At 43.7% G+C, this 17,519-nt stretch overlaps 1 protein-coding gene across 5 annotated transcripts in view; it reads left to right on the top strand.

The window, feature by feature from the left end:
- ralgapa2 (Ral GTPase activating protein catalytic subunit alpha 2) overlaps positions 1 to 17,519 on the top strand; it is a 483,733-nt gene that overhangs the window by 187,102 nt on the left and 279,112 nt on the right. For all 5 annotated transcript variants that reach the window (XM_067989407.1, XM_067989404.1, XM_067989406.1 and 2 more), the window contains exons 19-20: positions 950 to 1,043; positions 2,566 to 2,751. In XM_067989407.1, the coding sequence (XP_067845508.1) occupies positions 950 to 1,043; positions 2,566 to 2,751 (280 nt within the window). The remainder of the gene's footprint in view (positions 1 to 949; positions 1,044 to 2,565; positions 2,752 to 17,519) is intronic.

The following is a 17,519-nucleotide window of genomic DNA, read 5'->3' as shown; positions in this document are numbered from 1 at the left end:
TGTTCCCTTCTTCTTCCAGGGAAACACATGAACAGCTTTATTATAATAATATCATGTGACCTCTACTTTCTCCACAGCATCTTCCTTAATCTTCACCCACTCGTTTAATAGTGTCCATAAGTGCATCAGGTTCGATTCAAAAGATTCAGTCTGTTTATCAGTTGGAAATCTAATGTCCAGCAAAAAATGCTTACCTTAGCGAGATATTCTGAGATGTTGACAATTCCAGATTGTGATGTCCTTTTTACATGAGAGTTTCAGGAAGTACCATCCTCACTGTTCAGTCAAATTGTGGGATACTGGCACACTCTACCTAGTCTATGTTCCACAGCATGTAGATTCACAGACTTTGGGATAGCTACATTGCCACATCATGATAATACTTCACTGTATGTCAAATTGCAGGAGGTGGAGGATAACAGTTCATCTACACAGAAAAATACAACATTAAATGTGAACAACATTAAATGTGAACAACATTAAATGTGAACAACATTTTTGTAACACTTTTTATTTTTTTAGAACAGGGTTCTAATTGTGAAATTTGTTCTTTTAAGAAACTGTACCTAAGTACAATTGTATATTGTTAAAAATGGCACAGGTATGGACAGAATATTTTCAAGTTGCAGTATTTTTTGACTTAGCAAAACTCATATCATTGCCCTCAATGCAATTGTTATGACAAAATAACCTATTTTTACGTGTAAAAGTACTGCAGCCTGAGTTGCCGTCTGCCCAACAAAATATCATTAACTCTTTAAACATTAGTACTCCTGTGTGGATGTTTAAATGTGTGCTTTTATGCAGAAAATTAAACTTGTAGATTTTGTGACTCTTATAATGAATCCACTCTGCACAAGCATTGCAAAGCAAAATTAGGGAGAAAAAAACTGCTACGGCTCATTCACAGTATCCTGGAATAACATAAGTACTTGCCTTTTTGTTGCAGATCATGATACGTAGGAGCAGTAGTCCTGGTGACCTAGAAAGTAATGCCGATGCACTTCAGTCATCTCAAGGAAGATACAGATTGAGAAATAAGAGTGAGTCCTGAACTCTCAATATTTTGGTCCAACAGGCTGATACTGTGATTTTGAATCTTTTTATTTGCTGGGTTTAAGGCAGTTCTTCAGCTGTAATCCTCTCTTCCTCCCAACAGGAAAGAATCAATTCCACTAAAATATTTTGCATCAACTACGTTATTTCCATGCTCCACCTTTAGACCTATCCTAGGATTTAAATTCCCATTCTCCTGCTTTATCTGAGGTGATGGCCTCCCTTGGATCAATTGAAGTATGACTGGCTTTTCATCGATTAGGAACTTTTCTGTTCAGATTTACTCTTTCATTATGTGGCTTTTCAAATTTATATTGTGGAATTCCTACTCCATCACCCATGTAAGGGAAATCTGTTTGATCATCAAATTTGCAATGGCCTTTCCATCCTCTGGTGACTTATTTACAGCTTTAAAACAAAACCCAAGGCAATTAAAAAAAAAGGCAGCACTGTTCTTACGTTATGCCGGTGGATTGATCACAAGATCTCCTGCTTGGCACAATCATGTCACCAGGATTGATCCATTTGTTGTCCGTCCTGGAAAGGCAGGCAAATTGACCATGAATCCAAGTTGTTTTGATATGGCTATTTTTGCTTATTTAGACAATCCTGGATTTGATCCATCTCCTGGATTTTCAGGCATTCTGTGTCCTCCTGATGTCCTGATAGATCTCAAGTGTGTCCTGTGGAATTCTTTGCCCTTGAGGCTTTTACACTCATTGTACCTGAGTGCTTCACGTTGGTGGGCTATGTCTTGATTCCCTTCTCAGACATTTTAGATTTCCATGTTTAACATTGCTTCTTACTTTCTGCTCTTTCAGCAAGTGTTATGGATCACTGGGATCCAGAGCTAGCCTATATTTCCCTACAGTGCAAAACAAGAATGTTTTCAACATGTGGGAGGATAGAGTAGCTTCGCCAACCAGTATTGTTACCAAAGTTGCTGTAGAGACAAGAAGGAAGCAGCAATATTTAACAGAGTCACACAAATAGCGAGACAGTAGGAAGGGGCATTAGAAATGAGTCAAGTCGGTAGCGGGACATATATTGGGTGATAGAGAGCTATAGAAGCTCCTTAGGGGCAAGAAGATTGCTGGTCAACGGTGCATTGTAAATACTGAGGTATTTGGGCATTAATGTAGCCACTGGGTGCCAAGCTAATTTTTTTCAAACTACTTTTTTGTTACGTTTGCAAATTTATATGGAATGATCTGATTGCTTTCTGAATTTGTTCTACTTTGTAATTGTGATATGTGAATCAATGCGATAATTGTGATAGGGAACAGTATAAAAAATGTCAAAAGATTAAATGTGCATAAAACCATTTTCGGTTTGAAATGCTTTGCTAAACAAAACATTTTCAAATGTGAAGTATCAAATATGAAAAATTATGTAGAAATGATTTGTATTTTAAAACAGTACATGGATTTTATCTGACTCTGGAGGGGGAATCAACATTTTGCATATGTAAAAATAACTAATTAATTTATTTTTTCTGATAACACTTAGGTGAGAGTATCAGTAGTGAAACGTCCAATGGTTTTAGTAGTTTCAATGAAACGGAGATATCCTTAACTCAGTGGAAGACATTTGATGAAGGATCAGAAGTCACTGTACTAACTGATCTTGCTATTGAAGCCGATACAGCACACAACTGGCGGAGGCTAAGTTCTTCCAATGCTACCACTCTTACAGGTAGGGGATATAGTTGGGCAGAATTATTGGTTAAACCTGGATTTGTTGATATATTCTTTAGATATAGTTTTGTTTATTCATTAGAAACTTACACTTTCCGTAACCTGTGGAAAACTTGGGTCATTCATTTCAAATTTAAACTAGATGTTTTGGTTGTTATGGAAAAAGCCATAAACATAGAGATTGAATACAAAAGTAAAAAGGAGATGATGAATCTGTACAAGACATTGGTTAGGCCACTGTTGCAGTACTGTTTGCAGTTTTGGGAACCCCATTATTGGAAAGGATATAGGAGTCATAGAAAAGGTTGACTAGGATGATAACAGCGATGGGAGGAAATAGTTTTGATGAAGGAATTGAAAATTGAGTGTTGCAGAGAAGATTAAAGGGGGATCTAATAGAAGTGTTAAAAAATATTGAAGGGTTTGAGAGGGTAAATATTGAAAGATTATTGCCACTGATTGGTGAATCAAGAACATTAATTCAGGATTAGTACTAGTGGCATAAAGGGGATTGCTAGAAGAATTTTTTTTCCACAAATTGTTATTAGAATATGGAAGACATTAACAACAATCATGACATTTAAGAAGTAATTAAATAACCACTTGAAGTGAAATATTAATGGTTAGAGGGAAGTAGCTTGAAAATTAGATTAAGTTAGACAGCTCTGAAGTAGAAACAGCAGAAGTGCAGTAATGATGGCTGGAACTGCCTTTTTCTCTGCAGAAACTTCTACGATTCTATGATTGTTACTAGGAATATTATAGATTGAATGCAGTTTTTATGTATTATTGCAATATCTGAGGAGAATTTTTCCAAAAATTATTTATGTCCCCTTTGATTTCCTGCCTGTCTCTAACACTGGCTTCCTTTACCAGAACGAAGGATGATCTGGGCTGCGAAGCAGCCTTTGTTTTGTCAGATGCAAGACCTAGCGATTGTTCATGGAAATAAGAGATAAAAATAAATGAAAGAATTATAATACTTAAAAACAAAGAAAATAATTAATTAAATTTTCTGTGGTAAAACCAGCAACAGCGCATTTTGCTTACAGTTCAACATTACAGTCCATTTACATTACAACAACAGCTTGCATTTATAGAGCACGTTTAATATAGAAAAACACCCCAAGGTTCTTCACAGCGGCATAGGGATAATGGACACTGAGCCAAAGGAACATAGGAACAGGAGTAGGCCATTCAGCCCCTCGTGCCTGCTCCGCCATTTGATAAGATCATGGCTGATCTGTGATCGAACTCCATATACCTGCCTTTGGCCCATATCCCTTAATACCTTTGGTTGCCAAAAAGCTATCTATCTCACATTTAAATTTAGCAATTGAGCTAGTATCAATTGCCGTTTGCGGAAGAGAGTTCCAAACTTCTACCACCCTTTGTGTATAGAAATGTTTTCTAATCTCGCTCCTGAAAGGTCTGGCTCTAATTTTTAGACTGTGCCCTCTACTCCTAAAACCCCAACCAGCGGAAATAGTTTCTCTCTATCCACCCTGGCTGGAGTCATACCTAGCACAAAGATGGTAGTGGTTGTTGGAGGCCAATCATCTCAGCCCCAGGACATTGCTGCAGGAGTTCCTCAGGGCAGTGTCCGAGGCCCAACCATCTTCAGCTGCTTCATCAATGACCTTCCCTCCATCATAAGGTCAGAAATGGGGATGTTCGCTGATGATTGCACAGTGTTCAGTTCCATTCGCAACCCCTCAAATAATGAAGCAGTCCAAGCCTGCATGCAGCAAGACCTGGACAACATCCAGGCTTGGGCTCATAAGTGGCAAGTAACATTCGCGCCAGATAAGTGCCAGGCAATGACCATCTCCAACAAGAGAGTCTAACCACCTCCCGTCGACATTCAATGGCATTACCATCGCCAAATCCCCCACCATCAACATCCTGGGGGTCACCGTTGAACAGAAACTTAACTGGACCAGCCATATAAATACTGTGGCTACGAGAGCAGGTCAGAGGCTGGGAATTCTGCGGCGAGTGACTCACCTCCTGACTCCCCAAAGCCTTTCCACCATCTACAAGGCACAAGTCAGGAGTGTGATGGAATACTCTCCACTTGCTTGGATGAGTGCAGCTCCAACAACACTCAAGAAGCTCGACACCATCCAAGATAAAGCAGCCCGCTTGATTGGCTCCCCATCCACCACCCTAAACATTCACTCCCTTCACCACCGGCGTACTGTGGCTGCAGTGTGTACCATTCACAGGATGCACTGCAGCAACTCGCCAAGGCTTCTTCGACAGCACCTCCCAAACCCGCGACCTCTACCACCTAGAAGGACAAGAGCAGCAGGCACATGGGAACAACGCCACCTGCACGTTCCCCTCCAAGTCACACACCATCCCGACTTGGAAATATATCGCCGTTACTTCGTCGTCGCTGGGTCAAAATCCTGGAACTCCCTTCCTAACAGCACTGTGGGAGAACCGTCACCAGACGGACGGCAGCGGTTCAAGAAGGCGGCTCACCACCACCATCTCAAGGGCAATTAAGGATGGGCAATAAATGCCGGCCTCGCCAGCGACGCCCACATCCCATGAACGAATATTAAAAAAAACCTTATCTGTTCCCCTTAATATCTTATAAACTTCGATCAGATCACCTCTTAACCTTCGAAACTCCAGAGAATACAACCCCAATTTGTGTAATCTCTCCTCGTAACTTAACCCTTGAAGTCCGGGTATCATTCTAGTAAACCTACGCTGCACTCCCTCCAAGGCCAATATGTCCTTCCGAAGGTGCGGTGACCAGAACTGCTCACAGTACTCCAGTTGCGGTCTAACCAGGGTTTTGTATCGCTGCTGCATAACTTCTGCCCCCTTGTACTCTAGTCCTCTAGATATAAAGGCCAGCATTCCATTAGCCTTCTTGATGATTATTTTCTGCACCTGTTCATGACACTTCAATGATCTATGTACCTGAACCCCTAAGTCCCTTTGGACAGCCACTGTTTTTAACTTATTACCATTTAGAAAGTACCCTGTTCTATCCTTTTTTGATCCAAAGTGGATGACCTCACATTTGTCTACATTGAATTCCATTTGCCATAGTTTTGCCCATTCACCTAATCTATCAATATCGCTTTTTAATTTTATGTTTTCATCTACACTGCTTACAATGCCACCAATCTTTGTGTCATCGGCAAACTTAGATATGAGACTTTCTATGCCTTCATCTAAGTCGTTAATAAATATTGTGAATAATTGAGGCCCCAAGACAGATCCCTGCGGGACTCCACTAGTCACATCCTGCCAATATGAGTATCTACCCATTATCCCTACTCTCTGTCGCCTTTCGCTGAGCCAACTTCCTAACCAAGTCCGTACTTTTCCTTCGATTTCATGGGCTTCTATCTTAGCTAACAGTCTCTTATGTGGAACCTTATCAAATGCCTTCTGGAAGTCCATATAAATAACATCAATTGACATTCCCCTGTCCACTACTTTAGTCACCTCTTCAAAAAATTCAATCAGGTTTGTCAGGCACGACCTACCTTTCACAAATCCATGCTGGCTTTCCCTGATTAAGTGAAAATTCTCGAGGTGTTCAGTCACCCTATCCTTAATTATAGACTCCAGCATTTTCCCCACAACAGATGTTAGGCTAACTGGTCTATAATTCCCCGGTTTCCCCCTCTCCCTCCTTAAAAAGCAGAGTGACATGTGCAATTTTCCAATCTAGAGGGACAGTTCCTGAATCTAGAGAACTTTGAAAGATTATAGTTAGGGCATCCGCAATGTGCTCACCTACTTCCTTTAAAACCCTGGGATGGAAACCATCTGGTCCTGGGGATTTGTCACTCGTTAGTGCTGTTATTTTCTTCATTACTGTTGCTTTACTGATGTTAATTTTATTGAGTCCCTGTCCCCGATTCAATATTAGTTTTCTTGGGATTTCCGGCATGCTATCCTCTTTTTCTACTGTAAATACTGACGCAAAGTAATTGTTCAACATGTCCGCCATTTCCCCATTGTCAATGACAATATCCCCACTTTCAGTTTTTAAGGGGCCAACACTGCTCCTGACCGCCCTCTTTTTCCGAATATAACTATAAAAGTTCTTCGTATTGGTTTTGATATCCCTTGCGAGTTTCTTTTCATACTCTCTTTTTGTAGCTCTTACTATCTGTTTTGTGACCCTTTGATCTTTGTATCTTTCCCATTCATCAGGATCTGTGCCATTTTTTGTCTTTTTGTATGCCCTTTCCTTATGTCTTATACTGTCCCTTACTTCTTTAGTTGTCCATGGCTGTTTTTTTTGGCAAGTAGAGTTCTTGCCCCTCAGGGGTATAAACCGGTTCTGTATCACGTTAAATGTTTCTTTAAACATTTCCCACTGATCATCAGTCGTTTTACCCATTAACAGATTTGCCCAATTTACTGCGGACAGTTTCTGTCTCATCCCATTGAAGTCGGCCTTACCCAAGTCTAGAATCTTAGCAGCTGATTCACTTTTTTCCCTTTTAAACATGGAGGAGAGATTAGGAGGAGCAAAAGCTTGGTCATAGAGGTGGGTTTTAAGGAGGGCTTTGGTTGAGGAGGAGGCAGAGGAGGAAGGATTGAGGGAGGGAATTCGAGAGTGGTACTTAGGCAGCTGAAGACACGGTTGCCAATTCTGGGACAAAGGTAAGGGATATGGTAAGACTAAAGAAGGTTACAGAGATAGGGAGGGATGAGGCCATGGAGCGATTTATACACAAGGATGAGAATTTAAATTTGAGGCATTGGGAGACTAGATGCCAATGTAGGTTCGCAAGGACAAGTGTAATAGGCGAGTGTCACTTTACATGGAATAAGATAAGGGCAACAGTTTTGAATGAGCTATAGTTTGTGAACGAGGAGAGGCTGACCAGGAGAGCACTGAAGTAATCGAGACAGGAGTTACAATGGCATGAAAGAGAGTTTCAGCAGCCGATAGGCTGAGGGATGGACAGAGAAAGGCAATGTTACGCAGATGGAAATGCGCAGTCTTTGTGATGGAGAAGATGAGTTCAGAAACTTACATCGGTCTGAACAGCCTGGTTCAGATTGAGACAGTGGCCAGGGAGAGGACAGAGTCAGTGGTGAAGGTATGAAATTTGTGTGGGCTGAAGATGATCTTCCCAACGTGGTGGAAAGGTAGAACTGGGTGTCATTGGCACATGTGGAAGTTGACCCTATGGCTTTAGATGATATTGCTACGGGGCAGCATGTAAATAAGCGAAATCGGGTCTCACTCTCCTCTGTCAAAATCACTCACTATGTCAGGATCATCCAATAACGTCGACTTCTTCTCTCCAATACCAAGCGTCTTCTTAAACCCTCTCTCCTGTTCCACCTCCACCCTCACTGCCAACAAGTGCAGGGAGTTCATGAACTTCTTTGTCTCTAAGTTTGAGACCATCCGTTCAGCGGGCTATGATGCTGCTCCTCCCAGCCCTAAGCTCTGATCCTGCGCCTTCTGTAGCTTCTCTTCTATTTCACCTTATGCCCTCTCCGAGTTCATCGTGTCCATGAGATGCATCTCTTGCTCCCTTGACATCATTCCCACTAAACTGCTGACCACTCAACTTCTCTTCGTGGCCCCATTCTGACTGATACTGTAAATGGTTCCCTCTCCACAGGTACTGTACCACTCTCTTTCAAACTGCCATCATCATCCTTCTCATTACAAAACCCACCCTGAATGTCTCTGTCCTTGCAAGCTGCCGACCTGTCTCCAACCTCCTTTCTCTCCATAGTCCTTGAATGTGTTGTTGCCTCACACACCCATGCACGTCTTTTTCACCTCCATGTTTGAATCTCTCTTATCAGGTTTCTGTCCCTGTCACAGTATTGAAACGGCCCTAATGAAACTGACCATGCTGCACAGTCCTCTTCAACCTTTCTTCAGCCTTTGACATGGTGACCACACTATCTTCCTCCAATGCCTCACCACCAAAACTCTCTCTTACCTATCTGATCGTAGTCAGAGCATCTTCACCAGTGGCTTCTCTTCCACCCTTTACCTCTGGAGTCCCCCAAATGTCTATCCTTGATCCCCCTCCTTTTCCTCATCTACATGCTGCCCCTTAGCAGCATTGTCTGCAGACATGGGGTCAGCTTCCATGTATGCTGATGACTCCCAACTCTCTCTCCACCACCATTTTTGATCCCTCCACTACCTCTGTGCTGTCAGACTGCTTGTCCGACCTCCAGTCTCGGATGATCCGCAATTTCCTCCAGTTAAACATTTCAGCACCCATCACGAATACCCTTTCCACTGATTCCATCCCCCTTCACGCTCAGGTTGAGCTGGACTGTTTGTGACCTTAGCTTCCTATTCGACTCCGAGCTAAGTCTCTGACTTCATATCCTCCAGATCACAAAGACTGCCTACTTCCACCTCTGTAACATCGCCCACCTATGTCCTTGCCTCAGCCCATCTGCTGCTGAAATTCTCAACGATGCTGTTGTCACCTCCAGAGTTGACAATTCCAACTCTGCCTGGCTGGCCTCCCATCCTCTTTGCTTTCTAAATTTCAGCTCTCCCAAAACTCTTCTGCACATATCCGATCCTATGCCAAACCCCGCTAACCCTACATTGGCTCCTGGTCCCCCAAACCCAAATTCCCAAATTTAAAATTCTCATCTTTGTGTTTAAATCACTCCCTATATCTGTAACCTCCATAGCCGTACAACCCCACTGCCTAGAACTCTGTGTTCCTCCGACTCTGGCCTTGTGCATCCCACCTCCCTTTGCCCATCATTAGTGAACATGCTTTCAACCGTCTAGGCTGCATACTCTGGAATTCCCTCCCTAACACCTCTGCCCCTCCACCTTCCTCTCCACCTTTAAGATCCTCCTTAAAACCTACCTCTGATCATCTTAACCATCTTAAATGAATACTCCAGGGAAAGTTTTTTTTTAAAGAATCAGTTTTTGTAAAAATGAAACACAAAATCAACAGACCAGTTTTTTTTTCATGCCTCAAATGGTTGTCTTGTACATTGAGATTATTCCTGCTCTTGTTTTTGGACCACTGCAGTACACAAATGATGTGGGATGATATGGGAGCACTGGATGCTGAGTTCAAGCTTCAACTCTGAATTGATCATATTTTGTTCATTGATATGCGATCCTACCACTGAGCAGTCCTTTTCCACTGTTCTTAAAAAAAAAAATGATCTGTAGTTGGACAGCCGCTTGTGATAGAAAGAGATTTTTCTTTTTTAAAACAGAGTTTGTATTATCTACTTACTTTATAATATACCACGTCTTGCCGACAGCACGCATGCATTTCCTGTAAGTGTAATATTTACTTCCTGGAACACTTTTTGGACAAATTTTCAGTAACCCTTCTATCAATCTTAATCATAGTCACGTTTATTATAATTAGCCCAAATTTATTTTGACCCAGACAAATTTATTACACCATACCTAACTCTGTCATTCTTCCTATGTGATTGACTCCCAGCTTGCTGCTCCCACCCTTGCATAAGACTACAGAGAAGTAAACTAAACTGAATGAAAAATAATTAAACAAGCTAGATACAAATTTAGTAATGTTTAAATTTTAAACAATAATTCTCATAATTAGGATAAATTACACTTTCTATCTCCAGCACTTTGTTTTATATCTGTGAGAAAGCAAACCATCATAAAATGTTATCTATTTCAGTTCCCTCTCCTCAAGAGCATACCACTTCCACACTGTCTCTAACTACTTAATTGACCTATCAATCAAGCAAAATGAGTGTTCTAATCTACAACCTGAACTATAAGTGAACCAAATATCGTAAAAATGCAGTGCAATTATACCTTCTAACCTTAAAAGGACATACAATATATTCTAATATACACGGTATAAAGTCCTGTCCTTGCAGCAGCACATCCTCTAATTGATCATTGGTATTGCCACAGGACATCACGAGTATTATAAAACTTTATATACAGCATGCATTTTTATCCATCATACTTCTCAGTCATAATTCAAGTGTTGGACTGAAACAAAAGTATAAAGAAAAGAATAAGTTCTCTTGGAACATAAAATATGGAGTCAGGGCATCTGCAGCTTTTTAATTGACATTTGTATGAATCCACTGTTTGCTTGACAGCATTAGACTTTGTGCTCTTAAGGGGACATGCACCTATATTCCTACAGATGAAGTACATTGGGCTCAATTTTCAAACGGTGGGGGGGTCAATTTGAGGTCGGGAAACCCATACTAACGGACGTCCTTATGATTTTGACGTAAGGACATCTTTTATTTTTATTGTTGGTTTCCCGTCCGATTGACCAGCTTATTGACAGGCCCAGCCAGGGAGAGGATGTCTGCAGGTAAGTCTTTGTTTGCATGGATGAGGGAGGGGTGGGCACGGGTGGGCATAAGTGTGCATGAGGGTCGCGAGTCATGGGGGATGGGATCGGGCGTCAGTCTGGGGGAGGGGGGGGGCAGGATTGGGGGTCATTGTGGAGGTCCGCGATCGTTGAGTGGGAGGGGTTCGGAGGGTTGGAGGAGGATTGGGGTTGGGGAGGGGGTCTGCGATCGTTGGGGTCGGGGTGGTCGGTGCAGGTAGGATTGTTGGGCCTGGGTGAAGCACTTCTGCTCCTCCGGGCCCTTAAGCTGTGCCTTTCTAGGCACCTACCTGCAGTTTTGGGCCTTCTCACCTCCTTTCACGAGGCGTAAAACAGAAGGCCCGGGAATCACGGCCCCTCGGGATTGAAATGGGGAATTAGTTAAAAATGGAGGCCTGAAGCCTCCTTGAAAGGTTTTGAGGCCCGACCCGCCTCCTGGCAGTGGGTTGGCCACCTGCCCCTTGTCCCGCCCCCGTGAAAACCGGAAATGGGCAGGTTGGAGGCGGGTCTGAAATGGTGGCAATTTTCAATGCCCCCCGCCTCCAACCCACCTGTTTATACTTTTAAAATTGAGCCCATTGTGTTTTACATAGTATAATGTCCTTGTCTTTATAAATCAGTTCACCCCCTGACTTAACCAAGAGTCATGATGTGGAGATGCCGGTGATGGACTGGGGTGGACAAATGTAAGGAGTCGCACAACACCAGGTTATAATCCAACAGCTTTATTTGAAATCACAAGCTTTCGGAGCTTTGCTCCTTCGTCAGGTGAAGTGAGGAGTTGCATAAAGGCACAGCATATATAGTCAGAGAACAATGCCTGGTGATTACAGATAATCTTTCTAACTGCCCTTTATCACACCTCGGCAGAGAGATAATCACAGCAATCAAAGGAGTGTTCAAACAGGTTAGTCAGGGAAACATTACATCCAAGAATACTGAGGTGGGGTCACCAGGGGTCAAATGAAGCAGATGCTGGGGTTTGTATTAAAAACAGATCACTTTTTTTTGCTGGAAATCGCAGCAGGTCCGGCCGCATCTGTGCATGGAGAACAAGCCATCTACGACTTTAGTCTGGATGACTCTACGTCAGGTGGGGTTACATGTAGCGTGACATGAACCCAAGATCCCGGTTGAGGCCGTCCTCATGGGTGTGGAACTTGGCTATCAATTTCTGCTTGACGATTTTGCGTTGTCGCGTGTCTCGAAGGCCGCCGAAGATCGGAGGCTGAATGTCCTTGACTGCTGAAGTGTTCCCCGACTGGGAGGGAACCCTCCTGTCTGGCGATTGTTGCGCGGTGTCTGTTCATCCGTTGTCGCAGTGTCTGCATGGTCTCGCCGATGTACCATGCTCCAGGGCATCCTTTCCTGCAACGTATGAGGTAGACAACGTTGGCCGAGTCACAGGAGTACGAACCATGTACCTGGAGGGTGGTGTCCTCTCGTGTGATGGTGGTATCTGTGTCGATGATCTGGCATGTCTTGCAGAGGTTGCCGTGGCAGGGTTGTGTGGTGTCGTGGACGCTGTTCTCCTGAAAGCTGGGCAATTTGCTACGAACGATGGTCTGTTTGAGGTTGGGTGGCTGTTTGAAGGCGAGTAGTGGAGGCGTGGGGATGGCCCTAGCGAGGTGTTCGTCGTCATCGATGACATGTTGAAGGCTGTGAAGAACATGGCGTAGTTTCTCCTCTCCGGGGAAGTACTGGACGACGAAGGGTACTCTGTTGGCTGTGTCCCGTGTTTGTCTTCTGAGGAGGTCTATGCGATTTTTCGCTGTGGCCCGTTGGAACTGTCGATCGACGAGTCGAGCGTCATATCCCGTTCTTACGAGGGTGTCTTTCAGTGTCTGTAGGTGTCCATTGCGTTCCTCCTCTTCTGAGCAGATCCTGTGTATTCGCAGGGCCTGTCCATAGGGGATGGCCTCTTTGATGTGGTTAGGGTGGAAGCTGGAAAAGTGGAGCATCGTGAGGTTGTCCGTGGGCTTGCGGTAGAGTGAGGTGCTGAGGTGCCCGTCTTTGATGGAGATTCGTGTGTCCAAGAATGAAACCGATTCTGAGGAGTAGTCCATGGTGAGTTTGATGGTGGGATGGAACTTGTTGATGTTATGCCTTCAACATGTCATCGATGACGACGAACACCTCGCTATGGCCATCCCCACGCCTCCACTACTCGCCTTCAAACAGCCACCTAACCTCAAACAGACCATCGTTCGCAGCAAATTACCCAGCTTTCAGGAGAACAGCGTCCACGACACCACACAACCCTGCCACGGCAACCTCTGCAAGACATGCCAGATCATCGACACAGATACCACCATCACACGAGAGGACACCACCCACCAGGTACGTGGTTAGTACTCCTGTGACTCTGCCGACGTTGTCTACCTCATACGTTGCAGGAAAGGATGCCCTGGAGCATGGTACATCGGCGAGACCATGCAGACACTGCGACAATGGATGAACGGACACCGCACAACAATCGCCAGACAGGAGGGTTCCCTCCCAGTCGGGGAACACTTCAGCAGTCAAGGACATTCAGCCACCGATCTTCGGGTAAGCATTCTCCAAGGCGGCCTTCGAGACACACGACAACGCAAAATCGTCGAGCAGAAATTGATAGCCAAGTTCCGCACCCATGAGGACGGCCTCAACCGGGATCTTGGGTTCATGTCATGCTACATGTAACCCCACCTGACGTAGAGTCATCCAGACTCAAGTCGTAGTTGGCTTGTTCTCCATACACAGATGCGGCCGGACCTGCTGCGATTTCCAGCAAAAAAAAGTGATCTGTTTTTAATACAAACCCCAGCATCTGCTACATTTGACCCCTGGTGACCCCACCTCAGTATTCTTGGATGTAATGTTTCCCTGACTAACCTGTTTGAACACTCCTTTGATTGCTGTGATTATCTCTCTGCCGAGGTGTGATAAAGGGCAGTTAGAAAGATTATCTGTAATCACCAGGCATTGTTCTCTGACTATATATGCTGTGCCTTTATGCAACTCCTCACTTCACCTGACGAAGGAGCGAAGCTCTGAAAGCTTGTGATTTCAAATAAAGCTGTTGGACTATAACGTGGTGTTGTGCGACTCCTTACATTTAACCAAGAGTGGTATCTTAGAAAAATGTAATGACTGCCCCTTCTCACTGAAGTCTCACAAAGTTAGGTTCTGTGCCTCTTTCAGCTACACTTGGATGCAGTGTCTGATTAGGTGAATAACAATACAAAACTAGATTTTTAAAAAACTATAACGAGTAATAAGTAAGTTGCTGTGTGAAAGCTTTTACAATAATAAAATTTATCATCCTCTGCTACACTCAGCAATTGTAATATTCCTTTCCAGTTATGAGGGGCACAGATAGGATGGATACTAAGGAGCTTTTTCCCTTCGTTGAGGGTTCTATAACAAGGGGACATAGATTCAAGGTAAAAGGCGGGAGGTTTAGAGGGGATTTGAGAAAGAACTTTTTCACCCAGAGGGTGGTTGGAGTCTGGAACTCACTGCCTGAAAGGGTTGTGGAGGCAGGAACCCTCACAACATTCAAGAAGCATTTGGATGAGCACTTGAAATGCCATAGCATACAAGGCTATGGACCAGATGCTGGAATATGGGATTGGAGTAGACAGGGCTTGATGGCCGGCGCGGACACGATGGGCTGAAGGGCCTCTATCCGTGCTGTATAACTCTACGACTCTTCATTTTCATTTGGATTTGGGTTTTTTTGGTTTAATGAAGAAAATGGGTGTAAAGGGGGTAGTGACAAGAGCAGGTGGGAAATTAGAAGATGCGGTACAGGGCTGGGGGAAAAGAGGCTGAAAGGAGGGCTCGGGTTCAGGTATCAGTGAATGTGTGCACACAAGTGAAGGCGCAGGAAAATTTAATGTTGCGTAAAATAAAATGTCACCCTCAGTTTACCCCATCTAATCCTAGTCTCCAGCCAACCATTCCTTCTGCTGCTGCCTTGAGTCTCATTGACAAGCACATGGTTCCCTCTTCCACTCGTGATGTCTTTCACTATGCTCATCGCTGGTTCTCACAGAGAAGCAACCCTAGCTTTCTCCATCCCACGCTCATGGCAACATCCAACCCAGTTCATTCACTAGAGAGTCACTTATAACGTCCTCCCTATCCTAATTTCACTTAATGCTGTCTCCCTCTCGAGCCCCATTGAAGCATTATGAACCACCAGTCCACTCCATATTGCCTCTTTGTAATTAAGGCCCTCAGCATCCACATGGATGTATCGATATTAGATAGACTGAGATTTTTTTCCCTGGAGAGTAGGAGGTTTAGGGGTGATCTTATAGAAGTCTATAAAATAATGAGGGGCATAGATAAGGTAGATAGTCAAACTCTTTTCCCAAAGGTAGGGGAGTCTATAACTAGGGGGCATAGATTTAAGGTGAGAGGGGAGAGATACAAAAGGGTCCAGAGGGGCAATTTTTTCACTCAAAGGGTGGTGAGTGTCTGGAACGAGCTGCAGAGGCAGTAGTAGAGGCGGGTACAATTTTGTCTTTTAAAAAGCATTTGGACAGTTACATGGGTAAGATGGGTATAGAGGGATATGGACCAAGTGCAGGCAATTGGGACTAGCTTCGTGGTATAAACTGGGCGACATGGACATGTTGGGCCGAAGGGCCTGTTTCCATGTTGTAAACTTCTATGATTCTATGATTCTAATATTGGCACTGACAGAAACCTGATGTCTTAACCCTTGTCAAAGCCTCCCCGGCAGGCTACATATTCCGCTACAAACCACAACAGTGTTACTCTTATTGCCAAGTCCCACCTCAAGCGCTGTCCCAATTCTTTTGGGCATCTTTTCCTCATTCAAATATCTTCCACAGTTCTCACCCTTCAATCTTCAACCTTGTATTTAAAGTTCTTATCATCTACAGCCCTCCTAAAACCCATGGTGACTTCCTTGTAGGATCTCTCTCTTCTTTCCTCAAGCTGTATGGTGAACAAATACTCACTCTCTAATTACTCTTGCTCCCTTTCTTATGGCTTCTCTGACCGGATGTTATTCTTTTAACCTCACCCTTCATATCAACTCCCCTATCTACACCCATGGATACCCCCTCGTCCTCGCCATCTCATATGGTCACACCACCTCCAAGGTCTTGATCACTGATATAGCCATCACCGACCACTTCGTATTTCCCTTACTATTTACATCTGTCAGCCTACTTCCAACCCCACCGGCTTTATTCTTTGCCCTTGGAAGACAAATACCCCCAGCTCTCTCATCAATTCACTCTCCATCTCCCCTTTCTCTGGCTCACCATCGGTCGCAACTCTACTGATGCGGTTGATCTGCTAAACAGCTCCCTCATCCCCAATTTATCTCTCACTTCTGTTTTCCTGGTACAGCTCCTTCTTTTGTACTTTTACGTCTGACTGCTGTAGTCTTGAGTGCGCCTGGCAGACGACTAATGGGGAGTTTTCCTCCACGAAATCAGGCGGGATTGTAGTGGAGAATGTTGGAAAATGCACATGGCGAGTCCAACTGCTGCCTCACTGCCACGTGGGGGATTCCTTCCACTCCCAGAAGGGCTGCTGCTGGTTGCTGGATCGGTGCTGGGACCACTGTTGTTCACAATTTACATTAATGATTTGGACTCGGGTATCGGAAGTACAATTTTAGAATTTGTGAACGACACCAAATTGGGGGGTGTAGTTAATACAAAGGAAGAAGATGTCAAAATGCAAGAGGACATTAATAAACTTGCAGAATGGATGTGTAATTGGCAAATGAATTTCAATATAGATAAGTGTGATGTGGTGCATTTTGCTAGGATGAATAAGGAGGCCGCATACTGCTTAGATAACAAGAGTCTAAATGGGATAGAGGAGCAAAGGGATCTCGGGGTACAGATACACAAATCACTAAAAGTAGCGATGCAGGTTAATAAGGCCATAAAAAAGGCAAACCAAGCACTGGGGTTTATTTCTAGAGGTATGGAATTGAAAAGCAGAGAAGTTATGTTAAACTTGTGTAGAACCTTGGTTAAACCACACAGAGTACTGTGTACAGTTTTGGTCTCTATTATAGAAAGGATATAGAGGCATTGGAGAAGGTGGGAAAAAGATTCACAAGGATGATACCAGAACTGAGAGGATGTACTTATCAGGAAAAGCTGAACAGGCTGGGGCTCTTTTCTCTGGAAAAGAAAAGGGTGAGGGGTGAGGGGTGACCTGATAATGAAAATTGTAAACAATTTTACAACACCAAGTTATAGTCCAGCAATTTTATTTTAAATTCACAAGCTTTCGGAGGCTTCCTCCTTCGTCAGGTGAACGATGTGAAAATGAAATCCTCGAAATGAAATCGCATTTATAATTCACAGAACAATGCTTGGTGAGTACAGACAGTTTTTTCAACTGCCCGTTGCCAAGGCAATCAGTGTGCAGACAGACAGGTGTT

The sequence above is a fragment of the Heptranchias perlo genome, chromosome 8 (assembly GCF_035084215.1).
Source record: "Heptranchias perlo isolate sHepPer1 chromosome 8, sHepPer1.hap1, whole genome shotgun sequence".
Lineage (NCBI taxonomy): Eukaryota > Metazoa > Chordata > Chondrichthyes > Hexanchiformes > Hexanchidae > Heptranchias > Heptranchias perlo.
This window is presented reverse-complemented; position numbering and strand designations above follow the sequence as displayed.